The sequence below is a fragment of the Bos taurus genome, chromosome 5 (assembly GCF_002263795.3).
Source record: "Bos taurus isolate L1 Dominette 01449 registration number 42190680 breed Hereford chromosome 5, ARS-UCD2.0, whole genome shotgun sequence".
Taxonomy (NCBI): Eukaryota; Metazoa; Chordata; class Mammalia; order Artiodactyla; family Bovidae; genus Bos; species Bos taurus.
The window spans coordinates 110,778,215-110,796,407 of NC_037332.1; the positions used below are offsets into that span (position 1 = coordinate 110,778,215).

The 18,193-nt window shown below is 55.0% G+C and overlaps 1 protein-coding gene across 3 annotated transcripts in view; it reads left to right on the plus strand.

Moving 5' to 3' along the window:
* The window catches only part of SYNGR1 (synaptogyrin 1), a 30,344-nt gene continuing 12,151 nt past the window's right edge, over nucleotides 1–18,193 (plus strand). For 2 of the 3 annotated variants that reach the window (XM_005207334.5, XM_010805714.4), the window contains exon 1: nucleotides 1–150. In XM_005207334.5, the coding sequence (XP_005207391.1) occupies nucleotides 52–150 (99 nt within the window). In that variant the 5' untranslated portion in view covers nucleotides 1–51. The remainder of the gene's footprint in view (nucleotides 151–18,193) is intronic. The other variant, NM_001034623.1, reaches the window with a different exon arrangement.

The following is an 18,193-nucleotide window of genomic DNA, read 5'->3' on the forward strand; positions in this document are numbered from 1 at the left end:
ACGGGCCGGCGGCGCGCGCCGAACGGGGGGCACCGCGCGGGTGCAGCCACGATGGAAGGGGGTGCGTACGGAGCTGGCAAAGCCGGGGGCGCCTTCGACCCCTACACCCTGGTCCGGCAGCCTCACACCATCCTGCGCGTCGTGTCCTGGGTAAGGACGGCCGGGTGACCCGGCTGGACTCGGGGTAGGGGGCCGGGGTGGGGGGCGCGGGCAAGGGCCGAGCTCCCGGACGGACGCCAACTCCCCCCGGGGCCCCGGGGGACCCGGGCGCGGCCGCTGGTGGGGAGCCGTCCGGCCGGGATCCTGGCGCCCGTCCCTCCTTCCTTTCCGAGCCCCCGGACGGGGGTGCCCAGCGCTCGCGGAGGCTTTCCTGCGCCCCCACCCCTGGCCTCCCGGTGACCCTACTACTTGCTCTCCCCCACGTCGCGGTGACCTCCAGGCCGCGACCAGGCACCTCACGGCTCGGGCTGCGTGCGGCCGCTTGGGCGGACTGGCGACCGTGGGACCAAACACTGGTTTCAGGTGGCTTTTTTTTTTTTTTTTGAGGGGGGGTGTGTGTCTGTGAATCACCAGGTGGCCTTGTTTTTGAGAGTGGGGGGTGGTGAATCAGGGCGTGGATCGTCTCGCGGGGTGCAGCGCGCTTGCCACGGACGTTCAAGGAGGAGAGGGCAGGAAACCGGGTTTTTGTGGCTTAACCTGGACAGTGTGGAGCAACGCGGCGGGAGCCGGATTCCGGGCTTCCACCGGGAACTGCCTTTCCGCAGCGTGACCTTGGGGTGGAAGCCACCCGAGAAATGTTCACGGGAAACGAGTAGTTAAATTTCGAGGTGGGCAGCGTCACCTCCTCTGGCTTGCCTCGGTTTCCCTATTTGTGGCGAGATGGGAGGAGCCTCCTTGAGACCTCCTTGGGCTGGGGTATTTCCTGAATACACCTGGATGCCCCAGCAGCGAGGGGTGGGAGCCGGAGAAAGGACCCCTGCCCACAGAGAAGGGCAGAGAGGCCCGATCTGGACCTCCAGCCTGGTGAGGGCAGAATACCCCAGTGCAGAGAACTGAGTGGGGGGTCCCCTGTTCAAAGCTGGGGTCAGGGAGAGGATGGGACAGGACCAGCACAGGGTGAAGGGTTCACATGGCCTGGGAGGTACCCCCACGGAAAGGAGGCCTGCCCCTCTCTGGAGAGGGGTATCTGGGGCTCCCTCGGGTTGCCCAGGCCTACTCACTAGAGGGTCTCGCCTCTGCAGGCCTGGGGCCCCTGCCTGTGGGCCTAGGTTAAAAGTGCCTGGATTGGGGACACTGGGCAGGGGCCCTACCAGCCACCCCAGGGGATACACCTAAAGCCAGCTGTGGCCAAGGCATACTCAAGCTCCCTCACTTCCTGGATTTTCAGGGCCATATTAGCGTGTGATGGGTGGGACCGCTTGGGTGTTTATCTCTGGCCTCCCAGAGGAAAAAGGAGCTATTTACCTTTGCTTTGTCTGAAAACGTTCAAACCTGCCTCTGGTGCCACAGGAAGCGTCATGGCCACATTTACACTCCAGGCTTCTCAAGTGCCCCCTAGATGGGGAGCTCTCTGGGGGCAGGGAAGCCCGGTGATGGCACATGGCCAGGCACCCCAGGGGTACATCTTGGAGGGTTTGTGGTGCCGAGTTCATTCATCCGTGTCATCTCCAGCTCTGCAGAGACCCTGGCAAATCCAGTGCAGCTCTGGGGGACACCTGCCTGACCAGGTGGGCTGGCTCTGTGCTCTGCTTCCCTCACCTGGCCTCTGGGCCGCTGGCCTGGGAGGGTGAAGTCACCGGCTTTGTGAGGGGGTGTGGGCGTTTTGTCTGCCTGGGTCACTTCTGCTGGTGATGGCTTCATTTAGCGAAGCTTTATTGAGTTGGCTAGGCCCGGAGGGAAGGTGGCATGACTCAGACACAGCCCTTTAGTGCCAAGGAGCCTCTGGTCCTGCTGGGGAGTGAGCCAGGCACCCCCAGGCAGAGAGGCTGGGAGCGCTCGGGGAGAAATCAGAGAAGCTTCTTGGAGAAGGTGATGTCAAATTGGGCCTGGAAGGATGAGGAGGGTTGACAGGCGAGCACATCCAAGCACAGGGAGGACCTTCCAAGCAGAAGAGAGAAAAAGTCACTAAGCACCTACTGTGTGCAGGACTGTACTCACGATTGCTCACCTATTTCCCCCAGAAACGCACTTGAGGCATCCGAGGTTCAGAGAGGCCCAGGGTTACTGAGCATCGCAGTGGCAAATGGAGAGGATTTGAACCCAAATCTTCCTGTCTCCAAAGCACAGTGCTTCCCCTGGATCAGGAAGCATTTGGAATCCTGGGATCTCAGATTGGGGAAAGATAAGGGTCATCCTTATCCTTTGGAGTATTGGATGGGGGGATGCTGGGTCCATCCCCCCATCCAATACTCCAAAGGCCCCCACAGCCTCCCAGCCCTGCTCACTACCTTTGCGTGAGCAGAGGCGTCTGATACAGGCTGACTGACACTTTAAAAAATGTACATAGGTTTTATCCTGATCATTAGAAGTACCTGCCAAGCCACTTGTGATGATTGTACCGTGACATATATGTACTTAGCACCACTGATCTGCACACTTAAAAATGGTTAAGGTGGTACATTTCATGTTACGTGTGTGTGTGCTCAGTTGTGTCTGACTTCGTGACCGCATGGACTGCAGCCCAGCATGGCTTCTCTGTCCGTAGGGTTTTCCAGGCAAGGTTATTGGACTTGCCATTTTCTATTCCAATACTGTATGTATCTTACCACAAAAAAAGGAAGAAAAGCCCATGTGATCCCACCTCATAAGAAGGGCCTCTGTCTCCTTCCAGTCTTTCTCAAAGACACGTGGTGTCATGTCGTGGACACATGTGCCGACCTGTCCTTTGCCCTCGTGTTCCTTCTGCTCCCCACAGAGTCTGGCAGGTCTTAAGCTTCACCTTTGAGCTAATGGAGTCTGAGCATCCATCACCGATTTGCCCTGGTTTGCCAGAACTTGCCTGCCTTCTACACAGGAAGTCCCATATCCTGGGAGCAGCCCTGTCCCAGACAGACAAGACGGCCGGTCACTCTGTCCAGGATTCCTGTGTTCCCCAGACCCTTCTTGCAGCCCTGGAGGGGCCCTAGCATTGAGAGCACATGGGCTCTTGATTTTGTAAAAATCTGTAAAAGAAAGATCTTTGTTATTTCTGTTATTTATTTGAAAGTGGGCCCCCAAAGCACGTAAGCTTCAGGGAGTCGCCAAACCTGGACCTACCCTAGAACCCGAGCCCCCAGGCCCACAGGACCCCCTGATCTCATGACTGAGGCTTTCTCAGCTTCTCTCCACCCCTGTTCACCTTACACTCCCCTAGCTCGCCCCCTCCCCCAACATGTGAGGGTGATTACTCACCACAGGGATTGAGAAATTGACCCTGAGGGTTAAGGTAGGGAAGAGAGCTGATGAGTCCTCTGGCAGATTCCAACTTGGATCCTTCCTGACCTGGGCAAGGTGAAGTTCAGGTAGAGCAGGTAGAGCTCAGAGCTGCCTCCTCTGTGCTGGCTGGGGGAACAGGAGGTCTGGCACCAGCCGTGGCCACCCCCTGTGCCTCTGTCTCCCCGTCAGAGGTGCCCAATCCGGCTCTGATCCTGCAGCCTGTCAGTGACCCCTTTCTTTATCCAGAGCCAGGTGAGACCAAAGGAGTTTTAGCAGGGAGCTAGCTGATTTCATATGAAGGCCCTCCTTCTATTTGAAATGTACATCTTTACTTTTAGAGCATTGAAATGACCCATGGGGAAAAAAATATTGGCGCCGATGAATGAGAGGTTTTCTTTTTCTTTCCAGATTAATGCTCTGTTTTGGCACAAATGAAACAATAAACTGTTTGAGGTATTGGTATTTTCAGAGTTGATCTCTTAAGGGCTTTGGCTTATAACACTCAGGATGCTGTAAGTAGAGTGGGACATCTTTCCTGCTGTGACAGAAGTAAGGGGCAGGCTGGAGATGACTTGTCTGCTGGCTGGAGACAGAAACTGGGCCTGGGACTGTCAGAGCCGCAGTTTCAACCCAGCCCGCTTGGGTCCACATTCAGTGTACCACCCGTGGCTTCCCTGAATTGCGGTGGCGTCAAGGAGTGGCTTGAGGGAGCAGTTTTACACCCTCATTTTTATCAGATTCCCTCAGTCATGCAAGCAAACACTGAGTCTGAAAGCTGAGTTGGCAGGATATCCCTGGAGGTCCAGTGGTTAAGACTCGGTGCTTCCACTACAGGGAGTGCAGATTCGATTCCTGGTTGGGGAACAGAGATCCTACATGCCATGGACATGGCCAAAAAAAAGCTGAGTTTGCTTTGCAAAGGCAGCGCCTTCCAAATGAGACCCCCTTGTCTCTCTTCCCAACCATTTGCCCTCCCTGTCCTGCCTAGAAATTCTGGAGCCTGCAGTGTGGCAGTGGGTAAAATGGGTCCGGGGTGGTGACAGAGCCTGTGGCCAGCTCTGGCGCTCATTCGTTCCACAAACACCAAATCCCTGCTGGGTGCCTGCCTGTATGTCCCACCAGCAGTCCTCTTGTCCAGTGAGAACAAAATTGAATCGGCAGGAGCCATCCAGAAGGCTTGGAAAGTGTCAAGGAGATCCAATGCAGAGTGGCTACCTCTGCCTCGGGGCATGATTCCTGAGCTGAGCCTGATAAAGAAGGCGGGGGAAGTTTATATTCCAGGTGGGAGGAACAGCAGGTCGGAGTGGGCTTCAGAAACAGTGCTGAGCTCCTGGGGACGCTGGGTGTGTGCGTGAGAGTGAGAGGTTGGTCCAGGGGCATGGGGGCAGGCAGGTGGGCAGCCCAGGGCAAGCCTTGGATGCCAGTTTCATGAGCTGAGCCTCAGCTGAGAGCCACGGAGAGCCTCAGAGAGGGAGTTCAGGCCGAGAAAGAGAACAGAGGCGTGTTTTGGAAGCTTCCCTGCAGTGGGAGGTGTGACTTTGGGTCAGGGTGGAGGTGTGACTTAGGGAGGGCTCTGGGGGAAGGCGGCCCAGCAGGAAATGTGTGGAATGGTCCAACCTGTCCTCTTCCAGCACCAGGCAAGGCCCTGCCACTTACTCAGGGAGCTGGGTCCGGGGCTCCTTTGGCATTTATCGCTGAAGGTCTTGAAATCTTCCTCGCCTGTGGCTGACCTGTGACTGGCTGGTCCCATCACTCTCAGGCCTAGGAGAGGGTCAGGAGAGGGCTGGTAGGTTTCTGCGTGTGTCTTGGGCATCTCGCGTCCTGGGACCATGCAGGAGCTTGAGGAGTCTTGGGTTTGGCTTCAACCACAGAGCCGCCAGAAGGGGACCTGGGAAAGTCCCAGCCTCATCAGTAGCATGGGATTGGGGTACTCGGGCTCCAGGGGGTACCTGATTCGGTTTGTGAAAATGGACGTATAAAGGGCCTGCCACCCAATCTGCTCCTCTGGGCACGTGACATCCCTGTCCAGTGGGTTTCATCCCTCCCCCGCCACTTTAAGTGAGATTGCAGCCTGCACCAGACTTTCAGGACGTGGCCCCTGCTTCCTGCGTTGGGGAGTCCCCAGCCACATGGGGAGTCCCACACGGCCACTTGTGCAGAGCTGTTAGGCGGGCCTGAGCCTGGGGAGAAAGAACAAAGCCTGGGGGAGGGAGAGCGGAGAGAAGGAAAAGCCAGGAGGAGGGGGTGGGGAAGGGAGAGGGCAGATGGTAGAACTGGCACGGGAGCCGCGTTGGCACCTCCACCGGAAGAACCAGCTGTCTGGTAGGAGGGGAGGCCAGGCCGGCGTCAGGAGTGTCTGGGGCCCAAGGCCTGAGGCCACGTTCTGCGCCCACTCCGACTGTGACGGGTGGTGTGACTTGAGTAACAGGCCAAGATGGGGCCTCAGTTTCCCCATCTGTCGGATGGAAACAGGAGACTCAGGTTGGGCTGGTGAGTTCCCAGCCCTTCCACCCTCAAAGAACCCACCTCTTGCTCCTAGTACATTGCAGGCGGGAACTTTGAGATCAGTAAGTGTTTGAAGAAGTGATGTCAACCTCCCCCTGCCCCCCACAATGCTTTGTGGGGGTCTGCAGAGCGGGCCTGGCCCTAGGGCCAGAACCGTGTGAGCTGGACAGTGTCAGCTGGAGCTGGCAGGGTGGCCCAAGCCCTCCCCATGTTTCTGGGGAAGCCCTCCCACCCAGGAGGAAATCGTGCTCACACCCCCTCTGCTGGGGAAGATGCATGGGGGAGGGGCACCGCGGGGAAGGGGTGGCCTTTTGGCTAGGACAGTCCCAGGCTGTCAGGCCCAGGCTGTTTAGAAATCAAGCATCCAGGAGCCCCAACCTTCCCGGGCTCCTCAAACAGCTCAGGGTCCAGGGGTCAAGAGGACATGGTCTGATCTCCGGCCCTTTTCTGAATACCCCCTGACCCCTTCCTTAAAATTGCAGGGTAACCTGGTCCCGCCCTGGCCCTGCTTCCCCCAGCACGGGCCGCCTTCTCAGTGGGGGCTTCTCTTTGCTTCATGCCCTCCCTCCACCCAGCCTGGAGATGGGGCAGAGTCCTCCTGGCTCCTGAGGCTGCTTGCAGACCTTTCTCCCCCAGCTTGGAATCTCAGGCCAGCTCCAGACCAGTCACTGCCCTCACTGTGGCCCAGCCCGCCCCTCCCGGGTCACTTCCCCTGTCCCTCGAAAATGCAGAGACTCCGTGTCACGCCTGCCCGCCCGCCCCAGCACCGTCCTGCCTGCCTTCCTGGTCTCTGCAGCTCCCCGCTTCTGTGACCCTTCTCTCTGCCTGGCCTCTTCCTCTCCGCCTCAGCCGCTCTCACCGGGCATACCCTGGTTCAGGCTGTCGTTCCTGGCGAGAACTCAGGTGTCCACCCCTCCCTGCCCCTCCCCACCCCTCCCGTCTTTCCAGCTCTCTCCCTTATGTCCTTGACCCGGGACCCTCCCGTGGTGCCCTGGCCCTTGCCGCATCCTCCCTGTGCCCCTCTCCAGCTTGGGCTCCAGGGTGGTCTCACCCACCTGCTCTGGGCTCTAGCCTTCCTGCGTCGCTGCTGTGCTCACCTGGCAAAGTCCTGCTGCCATCCACCCTCGGCCTCCGCACACCTGCCCTCCCCCAGGCTCTCTTCTGTTCCGGCGGCCAAGGCCAGCCTTGCAGGGTTCACCAGATCCACACTGTCACCTGCTCAAGGACTCGAGTTCAAGGACTCGAGTTCCCTCTCTTCCTCCTTCCCTCCACTCTCGCCTCCATCCTCCACTCTGGCTCTCTCCCGTCAGCTTACAAACGTGTGTTCTTTCCACCCCCTCGCCCAGTTCTCTGGTTCGAAGGTTTGGCTGTGGTCACTGTCCCCGGTGTTCCTCTCTGGTTTTCTCTCACATGTGTGCCCCGTTCAGGCCCTTGCCCTCACCCCTCCACCTTGTCAAGATCATCTCTGCCCTTCACGTGGCCAGATCCCACGGCCAGTCGTCATTAATGGCTCTCTTGGCTGCATCTGGCCCATGAGGGGTTTGTACTTCCTCCTGGTGGTTCCAGCAGCCGCAGGACTCTGGCCTCCTCTTTAATGTGCCCTGTCTGTGCGAGGCTCACAGTCTAGCAGAGGGAAATGCAGCGGAGAAACCACTTAAGATCTGGAGGTGAGCGCAAGACCTAGAGTGAGGGGACGAGGGGACACGCACTCAGGCGCGGGATGGGCTGGAGCGATGGGGCCAGCCAGGCGGAGGGGGGATGTTCTAGGCAGAAGGAATGGCAGGGGTGGAGGTCGAGGCCGAGAGGTACCACATGGTGATGTAAGTTCTAGGGGGCAGGGACCGTGTCTATCAGGTCACAGTCACGTCCCCAGTGCTAGATGGCGCCTGGCATCCCGTCGGGGCTCACATGTGGGTGAATGAAGCTGGGAACTTCCCTGCCCCACTCTCCTCCTACCCACGTTCTCCATTCAAGTCTCCAGTCTTCAGGGCGAGTGGGTCTCAGTTTCCCCATGTCTAAGGGGGGTCCCTGCCCTGCTGAGGTTATGCAGCCACAGGAGGGGGAAGACGGGACACCGTCGGATCAGCAGACTGAGTCTCAGTGCCTCGGGGACAGGGCCCCTGCCCAGCAAGCCCACTCCCACCCCCACCGCAGAGAGCACACACAGGAACAGCTTGCAGGAAGATTACGGCCTAATCCGCCGCAGGTTGCTTCCAAGGCTGCAGAGGGGGCAGCCAGGCCAGAGAGGAGAGAAGGGGGCCTGCTCGCCCCGCCTCAGCCCCGAGGCTCTGCACAAGGCTCTTGAGGAAGTCGAGTGCCCGCCCGGTGCCCGTCACGCGCCGCTGTGCTGGCTTAGGCCCTTCCCCTCACATGACTCCAGGGGAGGCAGGGCCCATTTCCAGGAAGGGAGCCCTCGAAGCCTGACTCGTCCCTCAGATGCTTGGCTGTCCCTTTCTTCATCCATCCTTCCCCTGGAGGCCCAGGAGGCAGAGATTTCACAGGGACGCTGGCAGGAAGGTGGCTCAGCTGTCACTGAGGGAGAGGACTTGGCAGCCTGTTTTTAGGGAGTGAGCTCCCTGTGGTCAGAAGTGTGTAAGCCAAGGTGCCAAGGAGAGAATACTCGTTCAACTCTCATGCTGCCTGCAGCTCTGCCCGTTGTTCAGGCTTGCTGTTCATTCCCGACCCTGCCTCTAGGTTTGAGTCAGAGACACACACCCAACAACGGAATCGATACATAAGAAAAAGAAAATACATAGTGATGTTATCAAGAAAATAAATGGGTGTGTTGGCAAATACTGGGAGTCAGGTCTGGAGGGCTTCTCTGAGGAAGTGGCTTGTATTGAGATTTGGATATTGAGAAGGAACCAGCAGGAGCCAGCTTGGAAGACCCGGGGGACTCTAGGCATCCCAGACAAAGGAAGCAGCCATGCAAAGGACCTGAGGCAGGAATGAGCTTAGGAGGGAGCAAGAGGAGAATGGCAGGAAAGGAGGCTGAGCGGAAGGCAGGAACCCTGGGGGTTGTGGTGGGGACGGGGCTCTCACCATGGAGATGTGGGATGCAGCAAGGGGTGACGTAATCTGACTTAGGTCTAAAGAGATCTTTGCAGCTGCGGTGAAGTAGATGGGGCAGGGGGCAGGAGTGGTACACAGGGCCTGGGAAGCTGTTGTCATCGCCTGGCGACAGGGGACGGTGGCCTGGACAAGCGTGTGGGGCGTAGAGGAAAACAGAGTTGTTTGGGGAAGGCTGAAGAACTAGGCCCACGAGCCAGGTTGGATGGGGTTTGAGGACACGCCCACTCTGGGGTCTGAGCAGCTGAGTGGGGGTCAGTGTGCAGATGGATGGAGGTCGCTGGAGACTGGGAGAGACCAGAGATGAGACCAGAGGCCCAAGCAGGGGGACCTTGGGAATCCATCTTAGGGACTTTTTGCTCAGCCCAGGAGGGACTGAAGGCTTCCCTGGTTGTTCTGTTGGTAAAGAATCTGCCTGCAATGCAGGAGACCCCGGTTCGATTGCTGGGTCCTGAAGATCCCCTGGAGGAGGGCATGGCAATCCACTCCAGTGTTCTGGCCTGGAGAATCCCCGTGAACAGAGGAGCCTGGCGGACTACATTCCATAGGGTCACACAGAGTTGGACACGACTTAGCGACTAAGCACAGCACAAGAGGGACTGATGAGAGTTGGGGGGTGGTGAGTGCCCCCTGGCGGCTGTCTGGAGCCAGCTTGGAGGAGGCTGGAGAGGTGGCAGTCCTGGGTCAGGCAGCAACACTGTGGCCTGGGAGTGGAACATTGCGGCCTGGGAGTGGAACATTGTGGCCTGGGAGTGGACAGCAGCCCAGACCGCCAAGTGGAGAGCCAGCGAGCAGATCAGCTGGCTGCCTTGCAGTGTAAGGCTGGGACCAGGGACTCCTCCCAGCTGCCCAGTTTGGGAGCAGACGTCCTTGTACAGGGTGAGGCAGAAGATGCCATCCGGAAATAGCAAAGCTGGTGGGCAGTATAGGCTCCCAACCTCATCTCTCCATAGTTTATGGAGGAAGACTCAGCAGGTGCCTAAAAGTGTTTAAAGCCAGCCCTCTGGGAAGTTCCTGGCAAACAGCAGTGACCTCTGCCCCCGCCTCCCCCTGCCACCCCCACCCCACCCCACCCCACCCCACCAGCTGGGCCAACTCTCTCTGAAGCCCAAATTAGCCTGATGCCCGGCAGTGGTCCAGGCCCAGGCTGCCAGCTCCGTGTGCAGACGTGGAGGAAAGTGGGCCAGGACCCTCCTGCACTGTGGGTGGAGACAGGCGCGGGACACAGCTGTCACTCCTGGGGCTCACCTGCTCCTAGAGTTTGGGGTCTGGAATTCACTTCCTCATGGGGAGGCAGCTGAAGGTTAAGGGTTGGCTCACGTCCTGGAATGGGGCTGGCAGGCACACTGACGTGCTCCGGGTGGGCTGGCCATGGGCAGGCCAAAGTCCAGATAAGCTTCAACTTCCCTCTCTGTGAAATGGGCTAAGTAAACCTGCTTTGGGGGGTGCTGTTTTCTTGCTGCTGTTTGTTTGTTGAAGTGTAGTTGATTTATAATGTTGTGTTAGTTTCTGGTGTACGGTGGAGTGATTTGGTTTTACATATATGTTTATGGATTTTTTCAGATTCTTTTCCATTACAGGTTATTATAAGATATTGAATATAGTTCCCTGTGCTATCCTGTAGGATTTGATCTATTTTATATACCGTGGTGTGCGTCTCCTAATGTGTAGGGGGGTGTTTTTAGTTTTTTGTTTTTTCCTTAGAGGTTTTGATGGGGATCAAACAAGATGATTTTTGTCAAGCACTCCCAGTGGATGCAGGGCCCCTGTGGAGGCTATGGGTTGGCTCAGTGTCTCAGCGGGGGACAGACGCATAGATGACTCCCAAGCAGGAGTATGTGCAGGGTCAGGGTCGGGGAGGGTGACTAGGAAAGAGGGTGTCCCAGAGGGCGGCTGCAAGTTGCCACCTCCCAGCAGGCTCTAGAAGGGTGTGCAGGAGTTTGTTCCTCTTTGATGGAAAAGGTGGGGAAGGGCGTTCCAGGAGGTGGGAACTGCTGGGGTGAAATGGTCAAACAGCCTGTGGCTTTGCCCACACTGGCCCTCTGGGATGGCTGAATTGTGGGGTGGGAGGGAAGAGATGTGAGGCCAGGCAGGGTCTGGCAGTTCTGGAGTCTCTGTCTCTGTGTGTCTGAATCCAGGAGCCTGAGATGCTGAGGTCCCTGCCGATTTATTTTTCTGAGTTTGGCATAGCTCTGCTCTAAATGCCATCTGGAATCTGGGTTTTCTTTTTTTTTAGACACAGGATTGGATTATAAAGATGGTGAAAAAAAACAGTGTCTTGGCCCGGTTTACTTTGGTGCTTTTTTTTAAAAAACATTTTCTTTAGTGCAAGGGAAGGATGTTGTTTTTCCTGTGTCTGCCAGTAACCAGGGCCCCCCGAGGCCCCCACCCTCATATTCTCTTGTTTCCCAGCTGCTGGTTCTGCCTCCGCAGACCTGTCTCCAGTCCCTGCAGCAGATCTGCTCTTTGGGGTGAGCGTCTCCCTCCCATGCCTTTGCGGCTGTGGCCGGTATCAAATTTCATTTGGGTTTCATTTCCGGTTCTCTGGTGGCTGCTCTGTGTACACCTCGCTGTCCCCTTAGATCCGGCCTCAGCAGGTTACCCCAGAGGCCGCCCGACACAGGGCACCAGCCTTGGAATCAAGAGAGACCCAGGTTTGAGTCTGCATCCACCCCAACCAGCCGTGTGACCTGGGCAGGCCCCCCGGACGCGGGTAGAATGAGAATAAGGACAGGGACCTCGAGGAGTCAAGAACATGCGCTGCAACCCCATCGTGGTCCTGGAGGAATCCCGGTTCCTCCTCTGTCTGACTGTGGAACAGAAACCTGAGGTTGGGGCCTGCTTTCAGCGGGGGCTGCCTCCCACCCTCCCCAATCCTGACCCTGCACATACTCCTGCTTGGGATTCATCTATGGGCCTGACCCCCACTGAGATCCTGAGCAGCCCACTGAGTCAGGTGGGGAGACTGCGGCTAAAGGAGGAGTTCACCTGGGCTCAGAATGTCTGTGGGGAGCGTGGGCAGACTGCAGGGGCCTGCTTGTGTGTTCTTAGCAGTACTTCTTCCCTTCCTGGAGCCTCAGTTTCTTGACCAGCAGACTCTCAGCCTGGCCCGGGGAGGCTCCCTATCCTGGCCCAGCCCTGCAGCCGGGGCACCTGGCATGACCCCCCAGGCCCCCCTCCCCTCCCAGCAGTGGGCCTCTGTCTGCAGGTTCTGGTGACGTTCCCTCCACAGGACAGTCCCCTCCCGCCCCTTCACCCCATCCCTTGACCCACACCAGCCCTGCCCCCTCATCCCTCACCTGGGTGCTGCATGGTCCCGCTGGTCCCCCTGCTTTTACCTTTGACCCACAGTCTTTTCTCCACCTCACCGGGGTGATGCTTTTTAAAACCTAAGTCAGATCAAGTCACTCACCTTCTGCTGAACTCCGCCTTCCCTTTGAAGCCCTGGGTGACCTCACCTTGCTCATTCCCTTCAGCTATACTCTGTGAGCCTCTTCAACCACCAGACTCATTCCCGCCCCAGGGCCTTTGCACTTGGGGCTACTTCTCCATGGAACGTCTCTCCCAGATATCTCCATGGCCCTACATCCCTGCAGACAGGCGTCTGCTCAGAGCTCACTGGGTGACCCCCGTTCACCCAGTCTGTCTCCTCCTGTCCCTCCTGATGCTCCTTTAGGCTCCTTCTTGACTCAGCTCAGAAATCCGTGCTCAGGGCTCCCTCCCTGATCCCTGCCACTTCCCTCCCATGGGTCATGGCCTGCATTATCTACTCCACTCGTTTAGGGTCAGTCTGGCACCTTTTGGATGCTCCAGGTCAAGGTCACTCCAGGTCACAGGCTGATCCTTGCATGCAGGACCTCACTCATTGCTCACAGAACGTCAGTGGTTTGGGTACTGTTACGCCCCACTGTGCAGACTTGGAAACCGAGATTCGAGAGGTCAAGTGACCGGCCTGGGGTCACCTGCTAGACAAGGGGCCAGGCAGATTCAGCATCCAGGCTAATGTGCCCCAGGCTCTTGCCTCCTTGCTCCTGTCCCTCCAGAGCTGGTCAGCCCCTGACAGTTGTGTCTCCACAGAGGTGGTCACCCCTGGACACCCCCTCTCAGCCCAACGTAAGGCACCAAGAAGCCTGTGACCTGTGATGAATGCCTTCCCGAGGCCGTGTCTGTGGAGAGGAGGGCGGGGAGCTCTGAAGGACAGGCGGCTGGGAGCTGGCCCGAGGGCCCCTCCTTCCACTCTGCCTGTGGCTCCTCCAGGCCCCTCGGAGGCTGTTTTGATCTTCCCTCGTCCCCTCTTGGGGACACGTCCTCGCCAGCACTTTCCTCTGGCTTCCTTAAGGATGCCCTGCTCTTCTCCCGCAAGAGGGCTTGTCTTAATAGTTCCTCCTCTGCGGTTGCCAAAGCCCAGACTTCCGCCCACCTGCTCCCGTCGCCCCACAACCTCCTCGAAGCCTGCTTTGGCGGGGGGGGGCCCACCCTTGTTCCAGCCCCCAGGGAGCATGTCTGTCAGGAAGTGTCCAGGGCCTCTGGAGAAGGCAGTTAACCCTTACAAAGTCCCGGCCGCTCTGCTCCAGGTGCTCGCTGATGTCATTCTCCCATCAGCCCTGGACTGATTTTTACAGAGGACCAAGCTGAGGCTCCGGAGAAGGTAATGGCACCCCTCTCCAGTACTCTTGCCTGGAAAATCCCATGGACGGAGGAGCCTAGAAGGCTGAATCCATGGGATCGCTGAGAGTCAGATGCGACTGAGCGACTTCACTTTCACTTTTCACTTTCATGCATTGGAGAAGGAAATGGCAACCCACTCCAGTATTCTTGCCTGGAGAATCCCAGGGATGGGGGAGCCTGGTGGGCTGCCGTCTGTGGGGTTGCACAGAGTCGGACACGACTGAAGCATCTTAGCAGCAGCAAGCTGAGGCTCAGAGAGGTTAAGTCATTTGCTGGAGGCCACACAGCATGTGGAGCAGGCTTGGGATTTAAATCCATCCGGTCTGTGTGACTCCTCGTGTCTGAAGTCTCTTTCTAATCAAGAGGCTTTTAAGACCCCGGTTCGATTCCTGGGTTGGGAAGATCCGCTGGAGAAGGGATAGGCTACCCACACCAGTATTCTCAGGCTTCCCCTGTGGTTCAGCTGGTAAGGAATCCGCCTGCAATGCGGAGACCTGGGTTCGATCCTTGGGTTGGGAAGATCCCCTGGAGAAGAAAGCTGCTACCCACTCCTGGAGAATTCTATGGACTGTATAGTCCATGGGGCTGCAAAGAGTCAGACGCGACTGAGCGACTTTTACTGTCTTTCCGTTTTGCTGGATCGGTGGTGTCTAGTGACCGAATCTGAAGACAGGTCCTCAGATTCCCGACCTGGTGGTTTTCTGGTAGGAGTCTTAGACTGATCTCGGTCACAGTCCAAGGGGCTGTGTGAGTGGTGGACCCTGGAGCTGTGCAGTGCACGGCCCAGGTAGCCGGCTGTCAGAGCCCGCCTTCATCTCGCATTGGCGTCTGCCTTGCTCCTCTGGGCTGTGTCAGTAGCCCAGGGGTCCGTCTGACAGACTGCTTTGAAGTCAGGACTTCCTGCTTCTCCCCTCCTGTGACCCTGAACGCCAGACCTGCCACTCTGGCCCAACAGCCTGCTTTCCTGCTGATCCCCTGGGTCTCTGGAAATAAAGGGTAGCCCCTCCTTTAGGGGTCTACCTCCTGAGGCTGAGCCAGCTTGGTCAGGTGGAGGAGAGCCTAAGGCTGAGATTGAGGGGAACTGGGCTCCGATTCAGCCTGTTCTTCCGACAGCAGTGCCACCTTCTCTTTCGGAGCCTCGGTTTTCCTGCTCTGGCAGTTGGGGGCAGTAGGGATCGCCCTCACTGTTCCATGGGGTGATTGTGAAGACCAGAGCTTGTGACCGGGCAGAGCTGTGAGCCTGGGGGCCTCCACAGGCCTGGGGTTGTGGTGACGTGTACGTTCCTAAGTCAGGATTGGCAGACGTGTGGCTCACGGGCCGCCACTGCCCACTTCGGTGCCTGTGGCTGAACCAGGACACAGCCTATCAATCCTTTCTTTTTTTCTTGAATTGCAGAAAAAAATTCACATTACCCACAATAAGCCATTTCAGAGTATACAGTTCAGTGACATTTAGTGCATTCACAGTGTTGTACAACTGCCGCTTGTCTGGTTTAGAGACTTCTTCATTACCCCCATGAATACCCCCCATACCCATTAAGGAGTCACTCCCCATTCCCCACTTCCCCAGCTGCTGTGATCGCAGGTCTGTTTGCTATGTTCTGCCTATTATGGGTATAATACATAAAAGAAATCATAATGCTGACCTTTCATGTCTGGCTTCTTTCACTTCTTTCTTCATCAGTTTCAAGGCTCCTCTAGTTGTATCAGAACTCTGCCCCTTTCAGTGGCCGAATAATATCCCATTGTATGGATGTGCCACAGCTTACTTCTCCACTCATCTGGTAGTGGGTATTTGGGTCAGAGTCCTTAACACACAGTGTCATGAACCAGTGATCTCCAAACTTTAGATCATGCACTCCTTTAGGAAAAAAAATTTTGAGTCAGTCCTCCCATGAAGTGTGAATCTGAAACCCATGCACTTACGGTCAATTAGTCTATGACAAAGGAGGCAGAATATACAGTGGAGAAAAAGCAGTCTCTTCAATAAGTGATGCTGGGGAAACTGGACGGCTACATATAAATGAATGAAATCAGAGCATTCTTTCACACCATATACAAAAACAGACTCACAATAGATACAGAAAACATAAAACCCATAGAGGAAAATATAAGCAGAACACTCTTTGACATAAATCCTAGCAATATTTTGGGGGGATTTATCTCCTAAAGCAAAGGAAATAAAAGCAAAAATAAACAAATGAGACCTAATTAAACTTGAAAGCTTTTGCACACCAAAGTGAAAGTCGCTCAGTCGTGTCTGACTCTTTGTGACCTCATGGACTAAACAGTCCACGGAATTATAAACAAAACAAAAAGACAGCCCCACTGAATGGGAGAAAATATTTGCAATTGATAAGGCTGATAAGGGGTTAATACCCAGAATAGGTAAACAGGTCTTACAGCTCAACACACACACACACACACACACACACACACACAATCCTGTAAAAAAAAAACGCAGATTAAAAAATGGGCAGAAGATCTGAATAGACATTTCCCCAAACAGGACATGCAGATGGCCAACAGGCACATAAAAAGATACTTAGCATCACTAATCACCAGGGAAATGCAAATCAAAACCACAGTGAGGTATCACCTCACATCAGTCAGAACAGTTAGCATCAAAAAGAACATGAATAGCAAATGTTGATGAGGATGTGAAGAAAAGGGAATCCTCATACACCTTTGATGGGAATGTAAATTGGTGCAGCTACTGTGGAATACAGTATGGAGGTGTCTCAAAAAACTAAAAATAGAACTACCCGTATGACCCAGCAGTTCCACTCCTGGGCATATATCTGAGGAAACCAAAAACACTGACTTGAAAAGATACATGCACCCCGGTGTTCATAGCAGCATCATTTACAGTTGCCAAGAAATGGAGGCAGCCTCGGTGTCCATCAACAGATGGATGGATAGGAACTTCCCTGGTGGCCCAGTGGCTGATTCTATGCCTCCAATGCAGGGGACCAGGGTTCAGTCCCTGGTCATGGAACTGGACCCCACATGCTGCACTAAGAGTTTGCATGCCACAATGAAGATCCCACGTGCCACAGCTAAGACCCCCACGCAGCCAAATAAATAAATATACTTTTTTTTTTAAAAAAAAGGTGAATGGATAAAGAAGATGTGGTATATATATGCAATGGAATACTCAGTTCAGTTCAGTTGCTCAGCTGTGTCCAACTCTTTGCAACCCCATGGACTACAGCACACCAGGCTTCCCTGTCCATCACCAACTCCTGGAGCCTGCTCAAACTCATGTCCATCAAGTTGGTGATGCCATCTAACCATCTCATCCCCTGTTGTCCCCTTCTCAAGCTGCCTTCAATCTTTACCAGTATCAGAGTCTTTTCCAAGGAGTCAGTTCTTTGCATCAGGTGGCCAAAGTATTAGAGTTCAGTATCAGTCCTTCCAATGAATACTCAGGACTGATTTCCTCTCTGATGGGCTGGTTGGATCTCCTTGGTGTCCAAGGGACTCTCAAAAGTCTTCTCCAACACCACAGTTCAAAAGCATCAATTCTTCGGCAGTCAGCTTTCTTTATAGTCCAACTCTCAAATCTGTACATGACTACTGGAAAAACCATAGTTTTGACTAGACATTTGTTGGCAAAGGTCTCTGCTTTTTAATATGCTGTCTAGGTTGGTCATAGCTTTTCTTCCAAGGAGCAAGCGTCTTTTAATTTCATGGCTGTGGTCACCATCTGCAGTGACTTTGGAGCCCCCCAAAATAAAGTCTCTCACTTTTTCCGTTGTTTCCCCATCTATTTGCCATGAAGTGATGGGACCAGATGCCATGATCTTAGTTTTCTGAATGTTGAGTTTTAACCCAACTTTTTCACTCTCCTCTTTCACTTTCATAAAGAGACACTTTAGTTCCTCTTCCTTTTCTGCCGTAAGGGTGGTGTCATCTGTGTATCTGAGGTTATTGGTATTTTTCCTGGCAATCTGGATTCCAATGTGTGCTTCATCCAGCCTGGCATTTCACATGATGTACTCTGCATATAAGTTAAATAAGCAGGGTGACAATATACAGCCTTGAAGTACTCCTTCCCCAATTTGGAACCAGTCTGTTGTTCCATGTCCAGTTCTTACTGTTGCTTCTTGACCTGCATACAGATTTCTTAGGAGGCAGGTCAGGTGGTCTGGTATTCCCATCTCTTTAAGAATTTTCCACAGTTTATTGTGACCCACACAGTCAAAGGCTTTGGTGTAGTCAATAAAGCAGAAGTAGATATTTTTCTGGAATTCTCTTGCTTTTTTGATGATCCAGCGGATGTTGGCAATTTGATCTCTGGTTCCTCTGCCTTTTCTAAATCTGTCTTGGAATGGAATACTACTCAGTCATAAAAAGGAAGGAAAATTTGCCATTTGCAGCAACATGAATGGCCTTGGAGGGTATTATGCCAAGTGAAATAAGTCAGACAGAGACAAATACTGTATATCAGTTAAATATGGAGTCTAAAAAGTGCAACAAACTAGTAAATACAACAGAAAAGAAGCAGATTTACAGATACAGAGAATAATTGTGG